Source organism: Prionailurus viverrinus, chromosome X, assembly GCF_022837055.1.
Source record: "Prionailurus viverrinus isolate Anna chromosome X, UM_Priviv_1.0, whole genome shotgun sequence".
Lineage (NCBI taxonomy): Eukaryota > Metazoa > Chordata > Mammalia > Carnivora > Felidae > Prionailurus > Prionailurus viverrinus.
The window spans coordinates 30,482,217-30,497,261 of NC_062579.1; the positions used below are offsets into that span (position 1 = coordinate 30,482,217).

Consider the following 15,045-nt stretch of genomic DNA (forward strand, 5'->3'; position numbering starts at 1 on the left):
ATATTGCTGTCATAAATAATTTATACTATCTCAAAGAACACACAGAATATGGATTCAAATGGTGAAGTCAAAGAAATAAAACACTACATAATCTATGATGCATGTCAAGTTACTGTATTACCAGGGCTTTTATGCACATCGTTCTATTTCAACATTTTCAATGGCCAGGATTTCCAAAATTCTATCTGCATCTATGACAAGGTTAAACGGGGGAAAAAAATTAAATATGCTTTTTGAGCTGTCTCAAAAGAATGCTTTTAAACTTTAGAGAAGTTAAAAAGCTTTCTACGGTAGCATTATAACATGATCACATCTATATATTATATTTATTTTCCAAAACATAGGGATTTAAAATCACTCCAGAAGTACAGTTCACTGATATTCATGAGAGAGAGTTAAGTATAATTACTTACATTCCAGGAAGAAGATAAAGGGACATAGGCAGTTTAAATGCTCTGCTCTTGGTAATTTAAAGCAGAGGGAAAACCCAAACAGAGGCAGAACTTAGTCCATCTGGCTCCTGTCCAACGAATCCAAATTATAAGATAACCTGTCTATGGATTTGATACACATAGTAAATCATGTAATATTAAGTATAGGCAGAAAAATATTCGTTATGTTCCGAGTAACTTTACCCTATACTGAGATTTTTTTTTTTTTTTTTTTTTTTTGCAGTTTCGTATTTTGGGTGGAATACTGCTTATTTTTTGTCATTAAGGGATCAGGCTCCTTACTGGACTTTTTCCCTATGCTTTTCATTTATGCACTTCACTAAAGGCACAATGGCCCCTAAAATAGGTGAGGCAGTAAGTAACTTGTGCCATTTACTCCCATGAAGAATGTTTTTACAAAGTTCACATGGGCCATACCTGCCTCAGACGATACACACCCTTTATATCCCTTCAACACTATAACTAGCTTCTTCAACGTTTATTTATTTTTGGGACAGAGAGAGACAGAGCATGAACGGGGGAGGGGCAGAGAGAGAGGGAGACACAGAATTGGAAACAGGCTCCAGGCTCCGAGCCATCAGCCCAGAGCCTGATGCGGGGCTCGAACTCACAGACCGCGAGATCGTGACCTGGCTGAAGTCGGACGCTTAACCGACTGTGCCACCCAGGCGCCCCACTATAACTAGCTTCTTATGGTCACCTTCCTAGTCACTATTTGGCCAAGGATAAGCTGGACACCCAAAGGAATCTTTTGTGGGTGGTTTGAAAATAATGCTTGTAATTAACTCATCTCTTTTCTGGCAAAAATACAAAATGTGAGAACTCAGGCTAGGGAAAGGATATGTTTAGATTTCACACCTTAGTAACAGATGTAAGTGGCATCCTCAGGCCAGTAGCAAAAAGGGTGTGGCCTAACAGCACTGCCACTAAGGACAAGCAATCCAGAAGTGAAGGCTTGAGATTTAAAAGAGTTTCAGAAGTTGCTCTGGGAGGGCTTGACTTAGGTCAAGCAAAGGTCAGTGCATGTGAGAGGGGAAAGCGGGAGAGGAAAACAGAGTGCCAGGGTAGAGAGCTATATTAAAGGATGTGCTGCACATTTAGGTGGGGTAGGGTTAACTACAAGGTAGCTACCATTTACCAAGAATTTCTAAAGCTTTCTTTTTTTTTTTTCCTAAGCAACTTCTATTGTATATTATGCCTAGCCATAAGCACATTATGAGTATGTAAAATGATCAAAGACTACTTTGGAGGGGAATGGGAAGCAGGATTACTGGATTTAGGATTGATGGCTGATAGACAGATGTATTCATGAATGTACATAAATGAAGGCCAACTAGAAAAGAACACTGTTCCTGAGAAGGACAATTTCAGACTGACTGTCTCCCAGAGGGAGGGTCAGTGTGCTGTGTTCCAGCAAAGTCCTCTTCACTTGGAGAGTTCTGCTAGTTTAGCACCTGGGTCAACTCCAGTCATGCCAGTTAACTAAGTATTAATGTAACCATAGGACAATATCATGAGATTACACAAAGGAACATGACATTTTGCCCTATTTCAGAAATAAGCAAAACACTCATCTCTTTTATAATAAACTATAAATTTACTCATTAACTTTATGAAAATCTGCAACAACGAACAACTGCTGGAATGATACCGTCTTCTCAATTTGAGAAAGCTCTTAGAAAACATTTTCACTAGAAATCACATCAAGTGTAGCATGTTGCACTTAAGCACATTGAAAATTAATCTACTCACATCTGGACAACTACTTTAAATCACATACAGTACTTACCTTCAAACCGAAACAATTTAGGAGAGACTGGCAGAACACTATCATTTTACAAAGAGAAAGGGTAAAGTTTAAATACATTCTTGTCACCAGAAGCACGTAAGACATAAAGCAGTCTAGGATGGTCAGTGGAAACGCATGCTGTGTTGGGACCACAGTGAAGAAGTGATTAGGCCTGGCTCTCGCAAGAGGACCGTTGTCTCATTGGTCAGACACAACACGGGGAGCTGCAGTCTTGGATCTGGCCCAGGGCCCACACGTTTTACATTTCTTACGGGAAATACCAAGAAACCAAACGTTCCTCGTGAGGTTTCAGCTGGCTTAAGAATACCATCATATCGTAAACTTGAAAAACTAGAGGTTGCCATCAGAAACTGGTACAGTGGTCACCCTGGGGGGATGGAAAATGCCTGTAAGAGGGATGAAGGGGAGCTACTGGGGAGCTGACAGTGTGCTCCTCCTTGATCTGGATGTTGACTATACGAACAGGTTCAATTTGTGGAAAATACACTGAGCTGGACATACATGCATGAGATATGATCTTTTCTGTATATATTATATTCCAATAAAGAGTTTTTTAAAAAAGTTTTGAAAAGACACTGTACAGTGTAAAATTTTGTGCTACAATTCTGGATTTGTGAGATGCCTCAATGTCATATAGGGCAGACATTTTCCAGCTAGGTTAATAGAGCATTAAACTTTGTACCTACATCATACCAGGTGGGGAAGCATATATCCTAAAAGCTCAATTTCAAGGTTTTTTAGGACAAGAGGGGTTAATATGTAACTTCATGTTTATACTACCCTAGAAATCACTGAGGCAGGAGGAGAGAAGGAAGGGCATTCAATACAAAGACCTAACTACTGCTTTCCAAGCTCTGCTCCACCAATCACGGCCTGAGCAAGGTGCCTAATTAATGTAACAGTTTCTCTGTTAAATGGGAGGATGACACTAGCAACACCTACCTCAGCGGGTTTATATCAAGATTAAAAAGATTATTTACAGAGAAAATAACAAAAGCAAAGGATAAGTATCTGTATATAAATATAAGCAATTTAAAAACATATTTGTGATTGTAAGACTCCCTAGTATACACAGAGGAATATCAAAAAAAAAATCCCAAGATGCCTGGACACCTTTTCACCATAATGTCCCAGATCTTATCATCAGAAAGTAATTGATTCAAAGTGTACACTTATTTGTTCTACCCTCTTAGACATACCCCTTGATTCTTGCCAGGAGCCCGGCACCTAGAGCAGCCCAGGGGAGAAGGCAGGGCCTGTCAGGAGCAGGCCAGGATGACACGGAAGTGGAGGGCCACTCTGACTGGGCTGTGGGCCAGTGGTGCCTCAGGTTTCCAAGAGAAGTTTGAAAAACACTGCTTCAGTATAGAATTCCTGGGTATTTCAATGTTGGCAATGGCCTCAAATGTTAAAAAAATCACTGTGTATGCCAAACAAAGTAAGTCTGCAGGCCAGATTGCACCTATGGGCTCCCAGGTGGACCTCCAAATTATTGGCTTTGTCACTACTTTATAATCCCTAAACGTTTCCTTCTTTCTATGTACCAAAACCCTTGGCTCATTCCTAACCCAGTATTTTCACCGCCAAATCCATTCCAGTTTGACTCTGACAAGCAGGCCTGCAAAAGTGAATATAATGCCCGGCATACAGAACTTCTTGTTGGTAGGCAGTTGTTATGTGTGGAGTTATTCTTTAACCTATCTTGATTAAAAAAAAAAAAAAAACATTAGGACACAGGAAAATCTGTTGTCCTGTGACAGCAGTGATGCCTAACTGTGTGAGTACCATCAGCTCTCACCATGCTTCAAATGTTGAGGATGACCCATGGACGGTGTGCATAGTTTCACTCTACCCCATATTTAAAGGTATATTTATCATTATTGCAACTCACTTCATTCCCACAGATCTGTGTTAAGCCAATTTGGGGGGGCAGGGAGGGTAGCTATGTGGTATTTACACAGAAGTCAGGTTCACAGGACTAGACTCACACATATCTGTCAGTGACCTGGAGATGCACGAGGGTAGTTCTGCACCTGACTTGATGGGAGTCAGAGGGGACAGAGTGACACAGGTTACCATTTGCTGAGTACCACTAACATGTTTCATGTGTTAACTATCCAAAGACCTTTCCCTTTATAAAAAGAAATAAGACTCAGAAAAGTCAAAAAAAAAAAAAAAAGAAAAAGAAAACAAAAGCTTTTCCAGGTTTTCACACAGCTTAATCTGTGAAGGGCTGGAGTTTTGAATGCAGGCCTACCAGGTGCCAGGGCCCAGGCTCTTTCCCAGCTCTGCTCAAATAATGTGAAAACCAGAACCGCCACCCTCAGAGCTGTTTCCCCCACCTGCTGAAACTCAGGGCATTGTAGGCTCTTCCTTTTTAATGATAAGCTCACTTTAAGATCCTATGCTTGTATAGCCTCATATAGAGTAATCGCAGGTAAAAGTCTAAGATGGTTTTTCCCACGGCACCGAAGTCCCTGTCCCTTTTTCTCTGCAAGGCAGGCTTCCTGGGGATCTCTCTTAGCAGGCAGTGTGGGCTCTTGCCTGGCCTCTGCCGGGCCTCTCCCAGACCTCTCTGCTGCCCTCCACCACTGCTTCCTTGGCTTGGGCGGCGCCTCTCTTTCCTAGAAAGTGTTCCTACCTGGCCTCCTTCTCAGATTTCCCTCGCTCAACCTCTCCGTTACCTACTGATGTTTCCTCAAACTCTGTCTTCAGTTGTCTTCCCTTCGCACACTGTGAGTGCCGCCTCTCACTCAACTCCGTGCTTTTAACTCCCCGTGGAAGTCGGTAATGCCCGGCCATCTCCCCTGAGCTCCAGGCCCAGACGTGTATCTGTCCGCTGGACACCTCCTGGATGAACAAGGCCCAGCAGGCTCCTGAATCTACCCCTACTCCTCTGTGCTCAGCCTTGGTGAATGGCACACTTCCTACCCAGTTCTTCAAACAGAAACAAGAAAAGCTTGGCCTTTTCCCTCCCTCCAACTTACATCTCTTTACTAAGCCCTCCAATTCTATCCCTGAAGTTCTCTTGCTAACACATGTCCCCGACTCTGTCCACACTGTTCTAGTTCAGCCCCTCTTCTGTCTCTGTCTGGTCCCCTAGAGCAGCCTAATTGGCATCCCTAGCTCTGGTCCTCTTCCTCTCCAACCCACCGTCCATACTGCTGCCAGAATGTTGCAAAAGGCCAAATGTGATCATCTTACTCTTGCTGTTTAACAACTTTTATAAACACATAAGGCCCTTTGCCTCCTTACCCAGGACCAAAAGATACTCTAGGCTGCAGTCACACTGAAACACGCTCATGGCTCCCATCAGCCTAGAAAGCCACAGATTTGTTTTCGGACCCTATTTTTCTGTTTGGGTAGTCCTAGCTAAGAACACGGGGGTATTGGGAAACACAAGGGCACTGTTAAGCCACAGCTAGAGGCAGAGCCCGAGGAACTCCTTTTACCTGGTGTTCTTTCAAGCAATCTGTACCTACCTAATGTCCCTGACAGGTAAAAAGGCCACAGGAGTTGGACTGCAAGCAGCCCTCATTTTTGGAGATCTACCTGATTTTGGAAAGCTTCTGTTCCCTTTTTGGTGCTTAGGTACACGCTTATTGGTTGAGTGAATCATAGGCACCAAGTATGAAGCCATATGTCAGGCACAACAGAAGGAATGAAGGAAGGAGGAATCAAAGTGCCTTCCTTTATGGCAGTCTTTTATCTTTATATACGTGAAGAGCAAGTTTACCTCTATAATGAAGTAACAGAAGACATTTCATTGCACTCACCTCAAGAGCTGCTATTCAGCGGCAGCAGATGTTTCTGTGGTACTCCTTCATAGCTTACCTTAAACTATTTTTCTGCCAGAGTCCTCACCCGGAACTGTAACTCAATGGACTCTACACACACAACTCACACTGGCCTCAGTAATGATCAGTGATAAATGACAAGAAAAGCTTAATCAACCAGCAGATGGGGATGACAAGGAACGGAACCGATTATTCCAAGCTATTTAACCAAGTACTAACTCACATCTCAAAATGACTAGGCCTGTGCTCTTCTGACCAGAACACCGTGCCTGCACGAGCTACCCTTCCTAAAAGAGCACAGAACATGTTTTTGGCCAGGGCAATGTGAAGAAATGGGCAGGAAATGCTGTTTAAAAGCGGCTCTCTAGACCAGTTCCAATACTGAGATGGGCACGTGGTAAGAACTCCATTTCAGCATTGCTGGCTGATGACGTGTTTGGTGCAAGAAGAATGTCCACACCTTTTACATTAGTAACTTGAATGCAAGAGTTTCTTTTCTCCCTGAAGGCTTTTCCTTTATGAACTCCTCTTCAATCATCCATCTCAATCATTTTAAGTCGACTTTTCAATAACCATGGTAGGCCCTTGAATCGACAACACAGCACATACACTTTGTCAAAGTACCAACTCTACCCCACTGGCACTTACTGACTGTGGTAGAATTTGGTAGAACCCTGTAATGCCAGATTAGCATATTTGGTTAGTTAGGGGCAGCAACCACGTATCCCTGCAGCTAAAACAAAATCTACAATTGCTCCTAGGAGTTTCTTCTCTTTGTATTCTAGTCTCTCTCCCCAGATTCTTGTTCACGGAGAATCAAATGCACAGAGGATCCCATTACACAAAATTCACAGGAAGTTTACCATCAAGATCTTCCTTGATAAAAGAAAGTATAAGAAATCCCTAATGCCCAAGATATGGAAGGGACTGGAGCAGTGAATCCATTGAAAATGGAGCTATGAATAAAGAACGATCTGGTTGCATTACACGAACTGAACATTGTAAGGGAAGATTGAATTTACACTAACAGAAATCCAGCCTATCTAAAATTCAATACATGATGTTAGTTTCTCTTTCCACAAACAATTACTGATGGAATACACTTAATGTTTATTTTCTTAAAACATTCTGACAAGCAATAAACTGAGAATTACAGAACAGTCAGCGAAAAACAGGTTGAGGGTACATCATAGACACTGGGAATGAAGATTCTGACAGTACAGTTAAAGCTCAGAAGTTATAGTTTAGAAATACAGAATGACAGAAGAGACATTAAAGCCGTCCTAAGTTTCTAAGAGTCAAGAACAATATTTTATAGAAACTCAATTAATTTTAAAGTATAATTTTTCTTCCTTAAAAACCTCTTCTGCAAATAACAAACACGATGGGAGTAAATCAGCCTGTTAGAATGAAAGAGTCTGAGAGTTAAAAGGGATTGGAGTTCTATCATCCAATCTACTCCATTTTACACATGAGGAAACTGAAGCCCAGTGGGGAGGTCTGCCTGGGCAATAAATACTTAAAAGTTGTACATACTTCCAGAATAGATGCTTAAGTTCATCTCCATTTCATGAGATACACTGCCAGTTGCCCAGACAGTAACTGAAAGACATCACATTACAACCTGAGCCCTGAATCCAGCTGTCACTTGGTAAACTGTTGCAAAAAGGACACATAAAAGGTAAAAAGACAGCACTACTTTTTAAAAATGTGAATCTTCCATTTTAGCTTTAGAAAGCCCTAAAAAATCTTCAGAAAATCTTATAAAATTATTCTATGTATAGGCAACTTGTAATCAGAGACTGAAAGAAATGTGTAAGAAATGAGATGTTTTCATAGCCCTTAAGGATCTGTGCCATCTTTAAAGGGGCCAGTTTGTATATACAAACGCAATACTCCTATAGTATACTCCGATTTTCTAACTCTGCCCTTAATGAGGAATATATAATGTTAACTATCTGCTATGACCATTTTCTAGTGATAGATTTATAATTTAGAGGGAAAATATACCAAAATATTGGCTTAAGAGGAGCCAAATTTACCAGTGCTTTGTGCTGTCTTATCAGTCGTTACTGTACCACACATAAAGTGACCATGACATAAAATCAATTTAATACAATGTACTGAGTGCCTATTACGTGTAAAATGTTCAAATTATTTGGCTGGACAATATCAGGTCAAATGTAAAGCTTGTCACTTCAATTCTAAATAATGTGGCAATACATTGTTCCAGAATTTTTCGGAACCTGGTGGCCCATTTTCTAAAACTTGTTTTGACTGCACTGGCATTTTGAACCTCTGTACCTTGTGCTCTTTCCCCTTTCCCTCTGTGTTAGTAGTAAACTTTTTGGGGTATGCCTTATTTTTGTCATATCTCACAGACCCTTTGATTTTGCTCACTTTGTTGGACTCTCTTCCTTCACCCTGCCTTTCCTGCTTTTCCCTCTCTTCATCTCCTATCTCCTTGTATTTCCCTTCTTCTTCCTCATCGTCCTCTTTGTCTTCCCTCTCCCTCACTCCCCACTCTGCTTCCTCCCCCTCTCCTTCCTCCTCTCCCCCTTCCCCCTCTCCTTCCTCCCCTTCCCCCTCTCCTTCCTCCCCCTCCTCCCCTTCCCCCTCTCCTTCCTCCCCTTCCCCCTCTCCCCCTTCCCCCTCTCCTTCCTCCCCTTCCCCCTCTCCTTCCTCCCCCTCCTCCTCTTCCCCCTCTCCTTCCTCCTCTCCCCCTTCCCCCTCTCCTTCCTCCCCTTCCCCCTCTCCTTCCTCCCCCTCCTCCCCTTCCCCCTCTCCTTCCTCCCCTTCCCCCTCTCCCCCTTCCCCCTCTCCTTCCTCCCCTTCCCCCCCCTCCTCCCCTTCCCCCTCTCCTTCCTCCCCTTCCCCCTCTCCTTCCTCCCTGTCCTCCCCTCCCCCCTCTTCCTCCCCCTCCCCCTCTCCTTCCTCCTCTCCCCCCTCTCCTTCATCCTCTTCCCCCTCCTCCTCTCCTTCCTCCCCTGCTTCCCCCACTTCTTCTTCCTCCCCTTCTCCCTCTCCTTCCTCCACTTCTCCCTCTTCTTCTTCCCCTTCACTTTCTCTTTTCTTTCCTTCATCCTCTCCTTCCTCCTCTCCAACCTCCTCCCCTTCCTCTTCTCCTTCCTCTTCCCCTTCCCCCTCTTCCTCCACCCCTTCTTCCTCTTCTTTCTCTGCTTCTCCCTCTCCTTCCCCTTCTCCTTCCTTCCCTTCCCCCTCTGCTTCCTCCTCTCCTTTCTCTGCTTCTCCCTCTCCTTCCCCTTCCTCCTCCTCCTCTTCTTCTTCCCCTTCTCCCTGTCCTTCCTCTTGAGCTTCTTCCTCTTTCCTTTCTCCCTCCTCCTTGCCTTCTTTCTCTTCTTCCTCTTCCTTGTCCTCTTCCCCTTCTCTCCCCTCCCCTTCCTTTTCATCTCTTTGCCCCTCCCCTTCCCCTGTCCCTTTATGGTCTTGTTCCCTCTCCCTTTGGTCCTGGTCCTCCTCTTCTTCTAGGTCTTTCTCTCCCTTATCCAGGCTCTCTGTTTCTCCTCTTCCCTCGTCTTCCTCCTCTTCCCCCTCCTCACTCTGACTCTGTTCCACTCCAGAATTTCCCTCCTGCTGGATTCCCCCCTCACCTCCAGCTTCAGGCACATCCTCCTCCACCTCTCCCCCTGGCTTTCCCTTGCCCTCACTCACCTCAGTTCTGTCTGTAAGGTCGTCTGACAGGATCTCTATTTCCTTCTCCTCTTTTCCTTCGGGCACCTCCACATTTTCCTCATTTGCATCTACCTCTTGCTTCTCTATTTCACTTCCTTCTGACTCCTCTGTGCCTTCCTGCTCCTCTGGGATCTCTGACAAGTGCCCAAAGTTAAAATTATATTTTGTGATGAATGTGGACATTCTGTGTTCAGTCTCTTCCTCATGCCTTTGTTGAATAAATTTCCTGCTATACCACAAGTTTTGGTCAGTTTCCACTTCATCATCCTCTTTCTCTCCGCTACTAAATTCTACTGACTCGGGCTGCTCAGAGCCATCAGTGATACCTTGCTGACTTTCACTTTCTCCTTCCATGTAACCGTCTGACCCTATAGATTCTCTTTCACTGTCAAAGATCACATCTTGCTTGCTCCTCTTAACGTCCTTAACAAAGCGTTTACTCTCTTCATCATCAATATCCACATCTCTATTTGGTAAGTCGTCAAAGAACATATTCATATTTCTTAAATTCTCTTCACTTTGTCTCATATCCTTCAGACCTGCCATTTCCGGCAGCTCAGCTCCTCCCTCAGACACTGCTTCTTCCGTGTCTGAGTCCTTCAGACTTTTGCCTCCATCACTTTCCCGTTCTATCTCTCTGCCATCAGGTGGGTAAATACCGTGCTTGCTCTCACATCTAAATATCTCTTGGCGCACACCCTTGGCATGGGTGTCAGCCTGAGGCCTCGGCTGGCCCCACTCCTCACCTAAGTCCTCATATGAAAACGCGCGCCCAGTCCCAGGTACTGGCAGCATGTACGTTCCCTTTGCCACCAGCTGTCTATATACTTTCCCCTCTTTCACCGTTCTGGACGTCTCTTCACTTGCACGCTCTTTACTACCATCATTTTCAAAGTGAGCTGTATGCTGCTCCAGTTTCTCGACTGTTTCTTGTTTCTGCAAATTTTGTGAAATAATTGTCATATGACTGTTAATTGACAAAGGTTAACTTATCTGCTACAAAATACCGCCAAGATTCTGCAACACTCTTAAGTGTCGCTGGCGGAATAAAAAGCGTCCAGTTTGGCCAGATGCTTTGCTCAGATGTCGCTTTCTCTAGAGATGATTTATGCTACTCTCTAAGTCTACGGGGCAGCCGGTTCTGCTGTGGTACCGTGTCTCTGCGTCTAACCTGCACATTCTTACCACCTGCTTCCGTTTGGCCATTACTCACACAGTACCATCGATATTTCTTCTCTACCCCTTTTCTCATCCTGAATCAATTCTCCAATGGAGTACACTTCCAGACTGATTCTGCAGAATACTGTTAAAAATGTACACTTCTTTTCCATGCAATGCAGTTTCGTTTTTTCCTACCTTCCCTAGTATTTTAATTGTCAAACTGTGATTGGTCTTTTGATTCCATGAACTTCCCAAAACAAAATAAATGAAAACATGAAATTGCTACAAAATAGAAAAAATGAATAGCTTATCTCTACAAGAAAAATCTGAAATGAAAACAACAAATGAAATCTTCTTATCCACATACTAGATAATATCATCTTTCTTTTCAAAACAATTCTTTGGGTTTTCAAATTTTTAACCCTTTCCTTTTATCTATTGTACTCTTTAATTATAAAAACTTGCATATGTAAAAGAAACCACTATGAGGAAAAAATACTTCAGGTAAAATGTAAGATTTTTATAAAAGTTATGAAACTAAACATTGTGACTCAAATGATACATTAAGAATATGAAATTAATTTCCTGCTGGACAAAATAAGGTAAAAATCAAATTGTTGGCCTAAATTCTACAAGCTAATGAATTGAAATATTTGATGAATTCAGCTCTCTGGATTGTAAAATCTCATGAAATCAAGTTTTAAAAATTGGCATGAGTGCTAGGCCTAGGAAGAGGTCATTTTTTTTTTTGCTTAAAAAATTATTAAAACAGCACAAGTTAAAAATTAATATATGGAAACACTAAAATAAATCTTTTTCTGTTCACTAGAATAGGTCTCGTCAGGCTTCTACTTAAAAGGACTATGTGTATAAAATATATCTCAGTTTAAAAGGAAATGATTTCCTTTTCTGTTTGTTCTAGGTCCTATTTACAAAGTCACAATTCTTTCCAGAGCCCTAAAGAGAGACGGAGGCCCAGATGCCAGAAATGATTTCTACATGCATGTGTCTTTATTTCCCTAGTACAGTAAGGCAGCACGGAAGAGGAGAGCCTCGAGTCTAAAAGAGGAAGAAAATACATAGGAAAGATATCTGCATGGAAGTATAGTCAGTCAACATTCGCTGGGCTTCCTCGGTGTATGACGACAACAGCTCTCCCATATTCAAAAGGAATGTTGTTATTGGCCAGGCCTCTCAGCAAACTAGAGATAAGACTAAATGAAGACTGGCACTAAATTTTTATAATTCAGCGAGACTCTCTTGCATTTTGGTTAAGGAGTTTTAGTTTATTAATGTGGCAAAGGCACTGGAAATGGAAATGACATGTTTTCTATAAGCCTTCTTCCTTCAATTTATATTTCTCCAATTTACTTTTCTAATCGCCAAACCCCTCTCCTCCTTTCACCTCACTGGTCCTCAAAGCCAGGAGAAGCAAAGGATTTTAGGGCAGGCCTTTATCTCGACAGGGCTGTGAAAACCAGACTATCCCTTCCTTTTGCTATTCATTTGTTATTCATTAAAAGCCTCCCTTTATCACCCAAGCGTGGTTTGTGATTAATTTCCAAATGTTTATTTCTGTTTTTATGCTAGCAATTCCTTGACAGATTAAAACCCATTCCACACATTGGAAAAGCAATTATCAAATATTTTCACTAAAACCAGCAAATTTCAGAGCTAGAAAAGACCTTTTAGGTCAGCATGGTAACTCAACCAAAGTCCTACTCAACCCAAGTCTGAGAATTGTTCCGATAAACAGTAGCCTCTTCCAGTATTTAGGAAGTGCCGTAATAATCCTTTGCTTTGATGATAAGAAAATACTGCTATTATGACTTGTTAGTGATACCAATGAAATTCTGTCACTCTTTCTGCACCACAGGAAATATATTCCAACAGAGCAGACCCAAATTGAGGCTATCTACAATGTATTCCTGTGTCTGTTAAAATCTAAAGTAAATGAATACTTATCTTTCATGTGTTCTTTCTAGAAACCTTTCAACAAAAAATGTAATTTAAACTGTTCTTACCCACAATAATGAAAATAAGTCTCCATATTTTACCTTTTGTTTTTGAACTGGTGATAATTTTAATGACTTTTCATTGGAATTCAGGCTCATCATATGTGTCTGAAATAAATAAAAAAATATGTTCTAAAAAGAATACTATGTATAGAATTACACATTTACACATTCTAATGTATATATGAAATTAACACAAAACAGTTCAGATAGTAATATAATCAACTCTCAACTGCATACTAATGTTATGAGGACTGAAAGTAATTGTATTTGTATGAAATCTGTATCTCAATAAAATAACGTATAACATAAAAATAACAAGCAAAATGAAAACAAAACCAAAATCAAAAGCTTTTGTGATGCATTTAACAGTATAGGAAGTATACACACATATGAATACATGATGAACTAAAATTCAAAGAAATCTATATAGATAAATAAGAAAACCATTACCATATTTAAGACATCAGTAGTTTCTCCAAGGCTTTCTGAATCTGTTGCTGAAGAAATGTCTGTCTCTTTCTCTGTGGTCATTTTATCTTGAAAATAATCTGAGTCAAAGGGAAAAGGGAAAACCAGATTTCAATGGAAAACTGAAAGACAACTAGACAATAAATTATTCCATAATGTAAAGTGCAGACATAATTTTACTAAAGTCCTTTAACTTCATGTTTAGGGAACTGAACAGAATTCATTCATAGTGATATCAGGTTTTAAAGTCTCTTTCTGAAAGTTGAAAGGTTTTGATGCTGATAACAACTGCTACATTCATATGAACGGGCAAACACTATTCCTTTGGGAGATGTACTACCCAGGTATCAAGCACTGTGACAGCCAGTCCCTAAAAGGGGCCCCAGTGACCCACATCCTCCTGGTATGTGTGCCCTTGTGTTGTTCCCTTCCACATTTTACCAGGCTGATCTGTATGGCCAATAAAATAAAGCTGACATAATTGTAATGTCAATGCAGTTTACATCTTGGTCCCCCCGCCCCGTCTTTCTCTCTTGCATCCCTTTCTCTGGGGGAAGCCATGCTAGGAGCATTCCTAGGGAGAAGTCCACGTGCTGAGGAAGTAAAACCTCCTGCCAATCTTCACATGAGTGAACATGGAAGAGGATCCTTCAGCCCCAATTGAGCCTTCAGATGACTACAGCCCCATCTGACAGCATGATTGTAACTGCAGGAAACACTCTGAGCCAGAACCCCTCAGCTGGGCTGCACCTGGATTCTTGGCCCTCACAAACTCTTAGATAAGTTTTAAGGTCACTTGTTATGTAGAAAAAGATAACTAGTACAAGCACCTACAAACTTGCATGGAAAACTGTAAGGTTATTACATCATAAAGCAGATCATTAAAACTTATGAGCTTGGGGCACTGGGTGGCTCAGTCAGTTAAGCGTCCGACTTCAGCTCAGGTCATGACATCACAGCTCGTGGGATCAAGCCCCGGGTCGGGCTCTGTGCTGGAGCCTGTTTTGGATTCTGTGTCTCCCTCTCACTCAATGCCCCTCCCCCGCTCATACTTTGTCCCTCCCTCTCTCTCAAAAATAAACACCAATAAAAAAAAAGACTTATGAGCTCTACTTGACCTTACATTTTTCTCATTTACTCTGCCTGCATTTAGCACCCGTATACATATTTGAGAGGAACTCCTGAATGAAGTCTTCGCTGAAAACACCAGTCTCCACTGATCTGTTCCTTGTAAATACATTCAATTCAAATGAGCAAATAACCAGTTTGTGCTTATTCCACGTGAGGTACTATGCGGGAGATAATCAACTTAAGTAACTACTATTTCTTAATGAACTTACAGTCTAGAAGGGAATATAAAATATGTGATATATTGGCATGAGAAATCACACCCGAATGTTGGGAATCAGGAAATATTTCACTGAAGAGGTGCAGGGAAGAGTGAGCAGAATTCTGAGAGGAGTAGATGAAGTGGGCAGAGAAGAAAAGGAAGCCCAGCGCTAAGAGAAGTGGCAGAATGGCTTGTAATGAAGGCTTTCCATGTGCTGGGAGCGCATGCCTTCATACATGTTGAGTGACCTCCATGACAACAAGAGAGGTAAGTAGTGTATCTCCGTTTCACAAATTATTAAGTGCCAAGTGTCAAT

At 41.8% G+C, this 15,045-nt stretch overlaps 1 protein-coding gene across 10 annotated transcripts in view; it reads right to left on the reverse strand.

The window, feature by feature from the left end:
- The window catches only part of RPGR (retinitis pigmentosa GTPase regulator), a 56,639-nt gene that overhangs the window by 12,442 nt on the left and 29,152 nt on the right, over nucleotides 1-15,045 (reverse strand). For 3 of the 10 annotated variants that reach the window (XM_047843430.1, XM_047843429.1, XM_047843431.1), the window contains exons 12-14: nucleotides 13,382-13,479; nucleotides 12,971-13,036; nucleotides 144-10,688 (exon numbers count right to left, since the gene is read on the reverse strand). In XM_047843430.1, the coding sequence (XP_047699386.1) occupies nucleotides 8,253-10,688; nucleotides 12,971-13,036; nucleotides 13,382-13,479 (2,600 nt within the window). In that variant the 3' untranslated portion in view covers nucleotides 144-8,252. Of the gene's footprint in view, nucleotides 1-143; nucleotides 10,689-12,970; nucleotides 13,037-13,381; nucleotides 13,480-15,045 lie in introns of those variants that run through there. The other 7 variants (XM_047843432.1, XM_047843433.1, XR_007148874.1 and 4 more) reach the window with 6 other exon arrangements.